Source organism: Poecile atricapillus, chromosome 10 (assembly GCF_030490865.1).
Source record: "Poecile atricapillus isolate bPoeAtr1 chromosome 10, bPoeAtr1.hap1, whole genome shotgun sequence".
Lineage (NCBI taxonomy): Eukaryota > Metazoa > Chordata > Aves > Passeriformes > Paridae > Poecile > Poecile atricapillus.
This window is the reverse complement of record NC_081258.1, coordinates 19,877,204-19,887,924: the sequence shown is the minus strand read 5'-3', so window position 1 is coordinate 19,887,924 and position 10,721 is coordinate 19,877,204. Positions and strand designations below refer to the sequence as shown.

At 51.5% G+C, this 10,721-nt stretch overlaps 1 protein-coding gene across 1 annotated transcript in view; it reads right to left on the bottom strand.

Moving 5' to 3' along the window:
* Nucleotides 1-2,584: 2,584 nt before the first annotated feature.
* JPH3 (junctophilin 3) overlaps nt 2,585-10,721 on the bottom strand; it is a 46,476-nt gene continuing 38,339 nt past the window's right edge. The window contains exon 5 of the mRNA XM_058845618.1: nt 2,585-3,948. Coding sequence (XP_058701601.1) covers nt 3,868-3,948 — 81 coding nt within the window. The 3' untranslated portion in view covers nt 2,585-3,867. The remainder of the gene's footprint in view (nt 3,949-10,721) is intronic.

Sequence of the window (10,721 nt, the reverse complement as noted above, 5' to 3'; positions counted from 1 at the left end):
AAGGAACCCCTCGTGCTTGTTCAGTCACCCTGTTGTCCTCTCACTTGGGTGAGTTCACACCTTTCTGTGCAAAGTTTTGGGGGATTTGCCACTCCCTGTGAGGGTGGGCAGGCCCTGGCACAGGTGCCCAGAGAAGCTCTGGCTGTCCCTGGATCCCTGGAAGTGTCCAAGGCCAGAGAACGATGCTTGGAGCATCCTGGGATAGTGGGAGGTGTCCCTGCCCATGGCAGGGGTGGGATGGGATGAGCTTTTAAGATCCCACCGAACCCATTCCATGATTGAATCATCCTACAGCTGCTGGAATCATTCAGGAGCTGGGCAAGGAACTGAGCTGTTCTCTAAACCAGGAAAAGCTGCCACTGTCAGGATTCTGTTCTGTGCAAACCCCTCACCCCCAGCTCAGGAGATCCCATCCCATCCCTGCTCTGTCCTGCCCTGGCACAGCCCTCTGTGACAGCTTCCAAAAAATCCCTGCTTTCCATCCTCCCTCGATGTGCCAAAGCTGCCGTGTGTAATTAGTCCTCAGGTCTCAATTAATCCCTTCACCGTGGATCCCACCCTGTTCCTCCTGTCGCTCCTCCCCCTCTGATGCAGTCTGGATGTGTTTTCCTGGCAGGGATGCTGCCACAGCTCGGCATCTCTGGGAGCTCAGGCTCTGGAGGCTGCTGGAATCTGGGTCTCGGGTACAACAACCCAGACACCAGCTGGGCTGGGGAGCAGCTGACGTGGCACAGGGGGTTTGTGTTCCTTCCTCCTCGCTTTTCCCAAGGATGCAGTGCTGGACCAGCCCCTCTCACACAGCTGAGATCCAAATCTCCCTTCCCAAATTCCCCGTCTCCAATGGCTCTGCTGTGCCAGCCCCTCCTCGTGCTGTCAGAACATAAAAATTCCAGTGCAGCCTAAAAAAATGATCCAAACCTTCAACTGACCGAGTGCAGCTGCCAGCCTGGACATAAAGCAGCAAGGCTGGATAATTTCCATGGATTTATGGCCCACCTGGATGGGCTTTTTAGTGGGCCTTAGGTAGATCTGCAGGAGCCAGGCTCATAAGACAGGGAAATACACTGAATTACTTCTCTCTCTGGGCTACTTCTCAGAAATATTTCTGGCCTTGGGCAAATGTGGAAAGCCCAGGACTAAGACAAATGGCTCAACTTCCCAGGATTAACAAAGGAATCATTATTTTGGACCAGGTGGATTGGGAGACAATTAATATTAGTCTGTGGTTGTCTTTCCTACTGAGCAAAACTCAGCTTGACTGAGTGAAGAGAGAGCTGAAAAACCCAAGCTGGATTTGTGCTGGTCCAGGGGTGAGAGCAGGAATAATTAGGCAGGCACCAGTGGGAAAAATCCAGTCAGGAAATCACCAGTGCTTTTATTTGATGGATAGCAAGAGGCATTTTGGTGCTGTTTTACAGATATCTAAATATCTGTGTCTGCAGGCTTCTGTTGAACCTGCTCCTGACAGGACTTTTGTGTCCTGCACTTGAATGCACCAAAAAAAAAAAAAAAAGTCCTGGAGAGTCTTTCCAAAGAGTGAAAGCAGAATTCCAAAGCCCAGGGGTGAATTCCCAAGGCTGCAATCCCAATGTGTCGTTTTTTTGGTTCATTTCAAGTGTGCAGCAAGCGTTGAAGAAGTGGGGGGGAAAAAAAAATGATGACTAAGGATCCAAAAGGAAAATCCAAAACAGCACAAAAAAAGGAAGAGGTGGGAAGATGATGGACAGTTACTGTGGAAAATGGAATTTCAAAATTATCCTTTCCCCTGTCCACCCATAGCCCTGTGCCTGGAAAGGGAAAGGAAGGAGAAGAGGAAGCAAAACTGCGACAGGAGGGAATCAGACCATGTAAGGAAAAGAACTGAATTTAACTGGCACATGCTCTAATCCTTAGTTTATTTCTGGTTAAAAATATAGCAATCCAGTGCAGTGTAATAAGAAATCTGCTGAAAAGGTAGCAGAGAAACAGCTAAAACAGAAGCAAAGCAAAGCTGAGTCCACGAGTCCGGGCTGGATCCAACAACTCTGGACGTGAATGTCGAGGAGGGCTTTTCCCTCCTTCCCCACCCCCAAAATCTCCTGTGAGGGTCTCCCCCCTCCTCGGAGCTGCCACCCTCCTGCACCCTTCTCCTGCTGCTGGAGCTGCAGGGGGGGAATGAGGGTGGGATTTGGTCCCTGGCCCTGCCAAATCCCAAAGGAGCCGTGGGAGCTGGTGGTGGTGGAGCACCGTGGGGAGGGAACGGGAGCTTTGGGAAAGCCACTTGCAAGGGCTGGAGCTGAGAGCACGCTGTGTGATGGGGACCAGGACAGCTCAGAACAGGGATACGGCATCTTTAATGAGTAATGCAGATTATCCGTGGGGACAGGGAGGGGACAGAAATCAAGGCAGGCATAGTACAAAGATGGTAGAAACGAACAAATTAAGTGACATAGAAAAAAAAAAAAAAAAAAAAAAAGAAAGAAAATACATCCTTAGAGGCTGCCATTGCCAACGATGTTTGGTTTGATTTTCTTTTTTTTTTCTTTTTTTTTTCTTTTTTTTTTTTCTTTTTTTTCTTTTTTTTTCTTTTTTTTTTTTTTTTATACAGGGACATGTTGGAAGCTGGAATATACATCCTGCATTACAAAGTGCAAAATACTACATGCTCAGAGCCCAAGCATGATGTCTGAAACAGTCCACAGCAAGATGTAAGAGACAAACCCACCACCCTCTCCCTCCTCTCTGGGACGTGCTCCAGGTGCTCCTCCCCAGGTGCCTTTGAGAAACAGTTGGATTTTTGCTAGGTTTTGTTTTATTGTCCATCCTCAGTGGATTGGAATTGAGCCCTCTGTCCCCTTGTCCCTCCCCACCCTGCTCCCTCTGCAGATTTTTTGGGATGGGCTGGATGCTCCTCACCAGCACAGCACCGTCAGCCTCTCCATCCGTGCTGCTGGAGGTGCCTCCAAAGGGGTTTTTTGGTGGGAAGTTTTAGCCAGGAGAAATTGGCTGTGAATTAAAAGTAACTCTGGGTGGTTTTCCAGCCTTGCCACGGGTGAGGAGCAGCCTGGGGAGGAGGAGTGAAGGCTGGAGGGTGCTGGGGCTGCTGCTCACACCTTGTGTTCCCTATTCCCCCCTGCCCCGAGGAATTCTGCAAAAAGCCAATTTTTGTTTTAAAAACAAGGATCAGAATGGGGCCTGTTGTCCCATTTTCCCATCCAGACAGGGTTCATTCCTTCCCTGTGCTCCTTCTCTCCTCCTTCTCACAGCAGCATTCCTCCATTTCCAAAGGGTGAAAAGCCTGATTTTGCTTTTCTCTCCCATTTATCATAAAAGCTGTTGTGGATTTCCCTGGGAAACTCAGCCTGGAGCATCCCAGAACCCATCCCCACTCCACCCAAACTCTCCCCATGCTCCCCTCGTCTCGTCTCCATTTTGGGGTTCATTGCTGTTGTTACAAAGACAATTTTTTTGGAGAGGGGGGGATGAGGGGAAGGGAAACGAGGTTTTTTTTTCTTTTGTTGGGATTCCTTCTCATCCTTCCCAGTGTTGGGGGGGCAGAGTGTTGATAGCATTTTGCCATGCCACACAGCATAGTGTTATACAAGCAAAGAATTTTGGCTAAAATCCAAAAAACATTACCCAGGAAAAAAGGCAAACTGTGAGTGAGACTCGATCATTTGTTGTTCTTCTGTGAAAAGACTTGGAAATTGTCGGAGGACAGTTCGAGTTATGATTTCTTTTTTTTTCCCTTTGTTTGTTTTTTGTTGTTGTTGTTTGGTTCTGGTTTTTTTTTGTTGTTTTTGTTTTGTTTTGTTGGTTTTTTGTTTGTTTTTTTTTTCCCCCATTCATACATGTAACTGTTATTTTTGCAAACAAGACAGTCTTGAATTAGATGAAAAAGTTAATAAACAAAATGGCGACTCCAATATTTAGTAAGATCACCATGACTACCAAGATGGGAGCTGAACCCTGCAAGAGAAAGAGAAGGACAGGAGTTAGATGGATCCTTGGAATTCTGCAGGGAGCTCTGGGGATGGGCAGATCCCAATTTACACCTCCCAAAACCCTTGGAAGATTTTTTAAGCTGCCAAACAAACACCTGGCTGCACCCCCTGATGGATGATGGATCATCCCATGTCACTCCCATAGGAATTCTGGCCTTAAAAACACAACTAAAATCGGTTGTTTATCAGGTAGTCAATGAAAAGGAAAATAAAACCAGCAAAGAAAGCAGATTATATGGAATCTTAGGGTGATTTGGGGATGGTTAGGTGTGTCCACAGGACATTTCCCAATAAACACAGTTGTTTTCCAGGTATCCTGGACAGCAGGTCAGCACACGGGGTCCATGTTCAGGCAACCTTTTGGGAATGCTCTGATAACCTTCCCTGAGTTTGTGTGGATCAGATGAAGCTCCTGGGAACTACCTGGAAATGTCCAAGGCCAGGCTGGATGGGGCTTGGAGCAGCCTGGGTTAGGGGAAGGTGTCCCTGCCCATGGTAGGGGTGGGATGGGATCAGCTTTGAGGTCCCTTCGCACCCAAACCATCCCAGGATCTGTGATTTTATCTGGAAAACATTGCAGGAGCCCCAGTGCAGCTGCCCCGTGCACACACCCACCCCAGCTGGGCTGAACATGCCAGGAATGTTCAATCCCTGCAGGAGCATCCATTGCTTCCCCTGGAGCACATCCCAGACAATCCCACCGACATCCCAGGAACATCAGGGCGCTGCAGCCAACCCTCCAACACATCCTTCTGCAGGACACTGGTCAGGAAAACATCCCCTGGCACCTCATCCCCGGCACCTCATCCATCCTGGCACCTCATCCCTGGCACCTCATCCATCCTGGCACCTCATCCCTGGCACCTCATCCCCGGCACCGCTGGCCCCGGTGCCACGGTGTGAGCGTGGCTCGCACCAGGGCGAGCGACGCTGGCAGCGGGTGGGTGGTTGCTATTTCTTGGGAGTCGCTGGGATCCTCGGCTATTCCTGCTGCATCCAAGCCCTGGGATGGTCCAAATGCTTTTCCCCAGGCTCCTGTCCCCCTCCTGGCGCTGCCCACGTGGCTGGGATGGAGCGGGGTCAGGGCTGGGCACCCCTTGGGAGCTTTCCTTGGGCGGCTCTGCGGAGCTGCTGGCAAAGAAACGGGAAAAAGCAGCTCCTGGCTGGCCTGGGATGGTTTCTTTTCCGAGCAGCCTGATTCAGCTCGCGTTTGGGAGTGGGTGGGAGCGAGGATGCTGGAGCCTGCTGGAAAGGCATATTTGTAACTTAGCAACAGGGTCAAAGGCAGCCAAGCCAAGGCAGGGATTGAGGAGAGAAGCCAGGTGCCCATCCAGGCCTGGCTGCTCCTGGCAAACCTCTCCTCCTGTGCCATGAAAAGCCTTCCAAAGGCAGCAACCGCCCCCTGCTCGCCGCTCCTTCCCTTCCCAGCCCGGCCGTGCCAAGCCCGGCCTTGCTGGCGCTGGGAGGGATTAGCTGCATTTCAGAAGATTATTGGGTTTTAGGGTTTTTGAGCTGCTGGTAATATAATAACAGATTGTGGGTGATTATCAGTGTCATTGTTTGCCTTGGCACGGCCCCGCCGAGGCGCAGAACGCGCTCCAGCCCCCGGCCCCGTGGCCAGGGAGGGCTCAGCCGCTCTTCCAGCGGCCCTGGGCTGCTCCATGGAGCAATTCCCTGCCAAAACAGCCCAGCCAGCGCTGCCCCTGCTCTGCCCACGCTGCTGATCCCTCCAATTCCCCGTTCCCTCTCTTTGGGATGCTCCTGAGGTCCAGCCCTTTGGTGGGATGTGTCCAGGGAGGGAGCACAGCCTTCACTTCTCCCAGGAAAAAGCAACGGGACGAGAGGAATCAGCCCTGAGTTGTAGCAGGGAGGTTCAGATTGGATATTTGGGAATAATTCCTCACCCAGGGCAGTGGTGGAGCCCCCATCCCCGGAGCTGTGTGGGTGTGGACCTGGGGCAGTGCTGGGGGAATGGCTGACCTCAATTCCAGAGCATTTTCCAGCCTGAGCAATGCCGTGGATCTGTGATTTCCACACAGGGCAGCAAAGCTGTGCCCTCAGCTGGAAAAATGGGGGGAATCCAACACAGGCTCACATCAGCAGCCCCTGGATCCTCAGTGCACAGAGGTTGTGCTCAGCCCTGGCTCAGGCTGTTCGCATCCTGCAGCCCCCGAGCAGGGCAGGGCAGGGGAAAACCCTTCCTTTGCTGCTGTGGGCACGGGATCTTCCACTTTTCCCAGCCGCAGCATCCCAGGATGACCAGGGAGGGGTGGGAACTCTTGGAAGCAACCAGCTCAAATCCAGCTGACACCTCACAAATTTTGCTTCCTTTTTACAGCTCCCTCTTTTTAACCCCCTCCTCCCTGTGCTGCTCCAGCCAGGGCTGTGCAGGTGGGAATGGCAGGGAATGGCAGCTGCTGCTGTTTAAGCAGCTTTGCCACTCCAAAGCTTCTGCTTTAGCTCCACTTACGGATCCTGCTGCACTTCTCAGTGCTTTGGCTGCCTGATTTCTGCCTTGTGAGGTCTGGGTGCCTTCCCCTGTGCTCAGAGGGAGTGTTTGCCCTTCTCCCCTGGCGTGGCAGGAGCTGTGACAGCGCTGAGCATCGTTCCTGCTCCGTGCTGGAGCTGGGCTTTGGGAGAGAGGCTTTGCTGAGCCCAGCCTGGCTGCAGGGCTCTGAACTCCCTTTTGCTGCAGCAAAGAACCAGTGCTTTAAAACCAGTGGCTTTTAAACCCTTCCCACTGCGTTCCAACCTCCAAGAGGAGCCTTTGGAAACAGGAGACAGCCCCTGATTTGCAGCTTTGCCTGTTGCTGTCACAGTTTGGTGGGGCCTTATCTCATCTTTGGCCTCCTGTGGAATTGAGGAATGGTTCAGGTTGGAAGAGACCTTGAGGATTCTCTCATTCCAGCCCCCTGCCACGGGCAGGCATTTCCTGGAGACTTATTTTAGTTTTTTTACAATAAGATTGCTGGAGTCCTTCACAGGAGAAGGAAAACATCTGCCAAGAATGGGAATCTCCACCAATATCAGCAAAAGGATCCTTCTCTATCAACAGGTTGGATCCCCAAGGATTTTTAAGCTTTGTTTCTGAGCTTAAAGAACAGGAACTTAGACCTAAACCCATGGAAACACTAAAATAGGAGTAAACCATGGTTATGGCACAGGAGTAATAACAGTAATTGTAGCTGTAGAGTAATTCCTGCCCCTCTGCCTTGTTTGTTTTTATCCTGGAACTGTTGTGTAGCAACTCCAGAGTTTTCCTGGGAATACGACGGACAGCTGGTTTACAAATGCAATTGTGGCATAATTAATTTAAGCATTAGCAATCCATTATTATCTGTTATCACAGGGTACAAGCTCTGCCTCTCTGCCATGGAAACCAGAGTGCAGGTTACCTAGGAATCCCTCTGGGATCTATTAAGAGTAATTACCAAGGACTTGGATCAGCAAAAAAAAAAAAAAAAATTAAAAAAAATATAGATATGCACCATTTTCCAGCCTCAGCACTGCAGAAAGGGCTGCAAACTTAGCAGCTCGGTGACATTTGTGCTGAATTGTCACATCATTGCCAGGAACAGGCTCTGTGAAATGGTTAAGGAGCATTTAGCAAAGGAAACATCAGGGAGGCACTTGGCTTTCTCCAGCGGATTGCAGCAGCTCCCGTGGCTCCAGGAAGAGGCCCAGGAGATGCTAAAAGTGCTTGTGTGAGTGAAAGTGAGTTGGGTGGGAAGGAAAAACCTGCTGCTGGGGGGGAAAAAGGCTAAAAAATTGAGAGATTATCCTCTTACAGATCCTTTAGCCTCTTAAAGAACTGGTTTGTCACCCCTGGTTCAATCCTCACCTCCAGCTGCTGGGACTCAGCTCCGTGTGCTTGTTTGAGGCTTTAATTTTAAGATTTTTATTCTGAAGCCAGCAGTCAAAATTTGGTTCTAATGCAGTCAAAAGCTGGTGTTTGGGCCCAAATTTTCCAAGCTAAGAGATGGAATTGGGCTCAACCCCCATATGCAGATGACAGGAGCAGAGCCAAGAAGGTGCTCCCAGGTACATCAAAGGCCCTGGAGATGAAACAGCTTTGAAAAGGACCCTGTCGAGCTGAACATCCCATTTCTCTCTGAAGATTATTTACCTCAGGTTGTCTGAACACGAAAGAGATTAGAGAAGGAACAGTTTGTGATTATTATTCGTCTTAAGAAGAGACAACCCCTGCAGTGATGCTCAGCCCTGCCTCATTCCAGAGGTGTGATGGCAACAGGACTCCTCTTCCTCCTTATTCCCATGAAATGATGGTTCCTGTTTGTCTGGACACGCAGCTGCCAGCTGGGATTGGGGGTGAATCTGCTTGGTTTTGATGAGAGGAGCAAGGAAACTCCTTGTTTCCAAGGATGGTTGTGCTGGGAGAACCTGGGGATGGCTCCCCATGGGGGAAAAAAAATAAATGGGAAAACCTGAAGCTGGAAGGGCACGGGGATAAATCACAGGGTTTAATCCCAAGGATGTTAATGCCAAACAAGTCCCCAGGTCCCTTTCCCAGCGGCCTCATCCCAGAGCAGCCAAATGGGAACATCTCCATGCACAGGGAAGCTTCACACCCCCAACAGGGGGTGCTTGGTTGGGACGGAGAAAACACCCAGGTTTTATTTTTATCTCATTTTACGACCTTTAGGGCTAGAGGTGCCAAACTTCCTTTAAAAAAAAGGAAATTGAATGAATCCCTGGCAAGGGGAGCATCCAGCGCGGGGGGAGCTGCCGGTGCCGGGCTCCATCCCCCGTTCCCCGTTCCCCTGCCCGCATCCCCGGCTCGGGCAGCTCGGCACATCCCAGCTCCGCCTGCACATTGGCTGCTCCTCCTGCCCTTCCCCAGCGACAGGAACCTGCCGGATCCCGCTGGCAAATCCTCCCCTCTGCCGAGCGGGGATGAAGAGGCTGCGCTGCCGGACCGCGGGAGCCGCCGGCTCCCGGACATCCCCCGGCCCGGAGATGCTGTTCAAACCTCTGCTGCCGCTCTTTCCCCGGGAATTTTGGGGGAAATACGGGCTGGGACTTGCCCTTTCCCAGGAAATTTGACATTTCTGACGTGGGAAATGTCAGAGCCGTCCCCACGGTGCTCTCAGCGAGGCCAGGGCATCCAGGGAGCGCCGGTGATCGCTAAATGAGGACGGGAGGATGAATCAGGCTGAGCCCCGACCCTTCCCGCTGAGCTGCTCCGTGCCCAAAGCGCTTCTCCTCCCCGTCAGAAGCCGCAGATGTTCAGGAAAGGAGATCCATCCCCTCCTCTGCCTCCCCAGCCCTGCCATGGGGTTTGTGCCCGTGGATAAAAGGCTCGCTGGTGTTTTAGTGGGCTTCTTTCCTTTGCCAGCCTCTCAACAATTCCTTTTTTCCTTTCCCGTTTTAGTTCTCCTCAAAGGCTCCAGGAGCCTGTGAAGCATCCAGGCACAGGCTTTGTGCCTCGTGGGCCTTTAAGGCCGGGAAGGATGGTGACGTTCCTATAAATCCCTTAATCCCACAACACCGGCACCGGTCCTGGCACGTTTGCTCCGGTTTTCCTCTTCCCCAACGCTGACAAATGCTGTGAGTTTGTCCTGTGGGTGCTGGGGTCAGTGCCCACAGAGGCACCGTGAGATCAGGAGGCCTTAAATGTCATTTTAAAGCATTTGTGTGGCTCAGTGACCCCGAAACCCCCAAATCCCCTGAGAGCCAACACCAAGCGCTGCTGAATTTCATCGACGTTATTGAGCCGTGGCCTCAAGAAATGACCTTTATGAGAAGATTTTTCAATTCCTGATGTGCAGCCCCAACAAAGAAGTTCTGTGAGTTTCTTTTAAAGGACTGGGGAAAAGTGACAGAGGAGAACAAAGTTCCTACAGCTTTTCCTGTACGTCTGACTCCTCTGTGGAGTCTGCATCCCTGCCTGTGCACACTTTGGAAAAGCTCGGATTCCAGGCCCGTGGCTCCCAGCTGGTTTTTCAGGCAGGAATCATGAGCAGTGATTTTTTTTGGAGCGTGTTTTTGTAGGACCTGCACCCCCAGCCTGTTCCAGAGGTGTGCTGCCAGAGCCACCCCCCTGGGCTCATGGATGGCTTGTGCAGAGCTGGTTTAGGGCAGATTATTTTTAAAACGAGCTAAGCTGTGAGGGTGACCTCGCTTCTGCTCAGGGATGCCTCAGGTAGGGCAAAAATAACCGTGCTCAGCTCCGAGCATCCTTGCTGCTCGCTGGCAGCACCTTGCTGAGCTGGTGGCAGGTGGGAGCTGCCCTCTGAGCCCCTCCTTTTGAGGGAGCAGCTTCCCAGCCAGCACCGCTGGGATCCAGGGAAGAGACAGTGTGGGAAATTGGGCTTTTGGAGGGATTGGGGAGCCTTGGTTTGCTGTGGGGGGATGTGGAGCTCGAGCAGGATGCAGGGGGGTTTTGCAGGATGGAGTGTGTGAATGTCCTGTGTGTGGAGATGGGGTCTGTGGGATAAATCCTTCCCCTCCTCTTCCTCAGGGATTCACCACACTCCCTGAAGTCTGAAATGGCAGCTGCAGGTGAGGTGATGGATTTGGGGAGGGGGTTGGAGCACAGATCCCTGCAGCTCCCATTCCTCCCCTACACCTTCCCCTGCTCCTGTCCAGCCACTGGAACAAAACCCTGCTAGCACCGAGCAATTCCTGCTAGAACAAATTGTTGCTGGCATTGTGGGTTATTTAAATCCACATATTATCTCTTCCTCTGTATTACATTAGCTTCCTCCCAAACCTTCG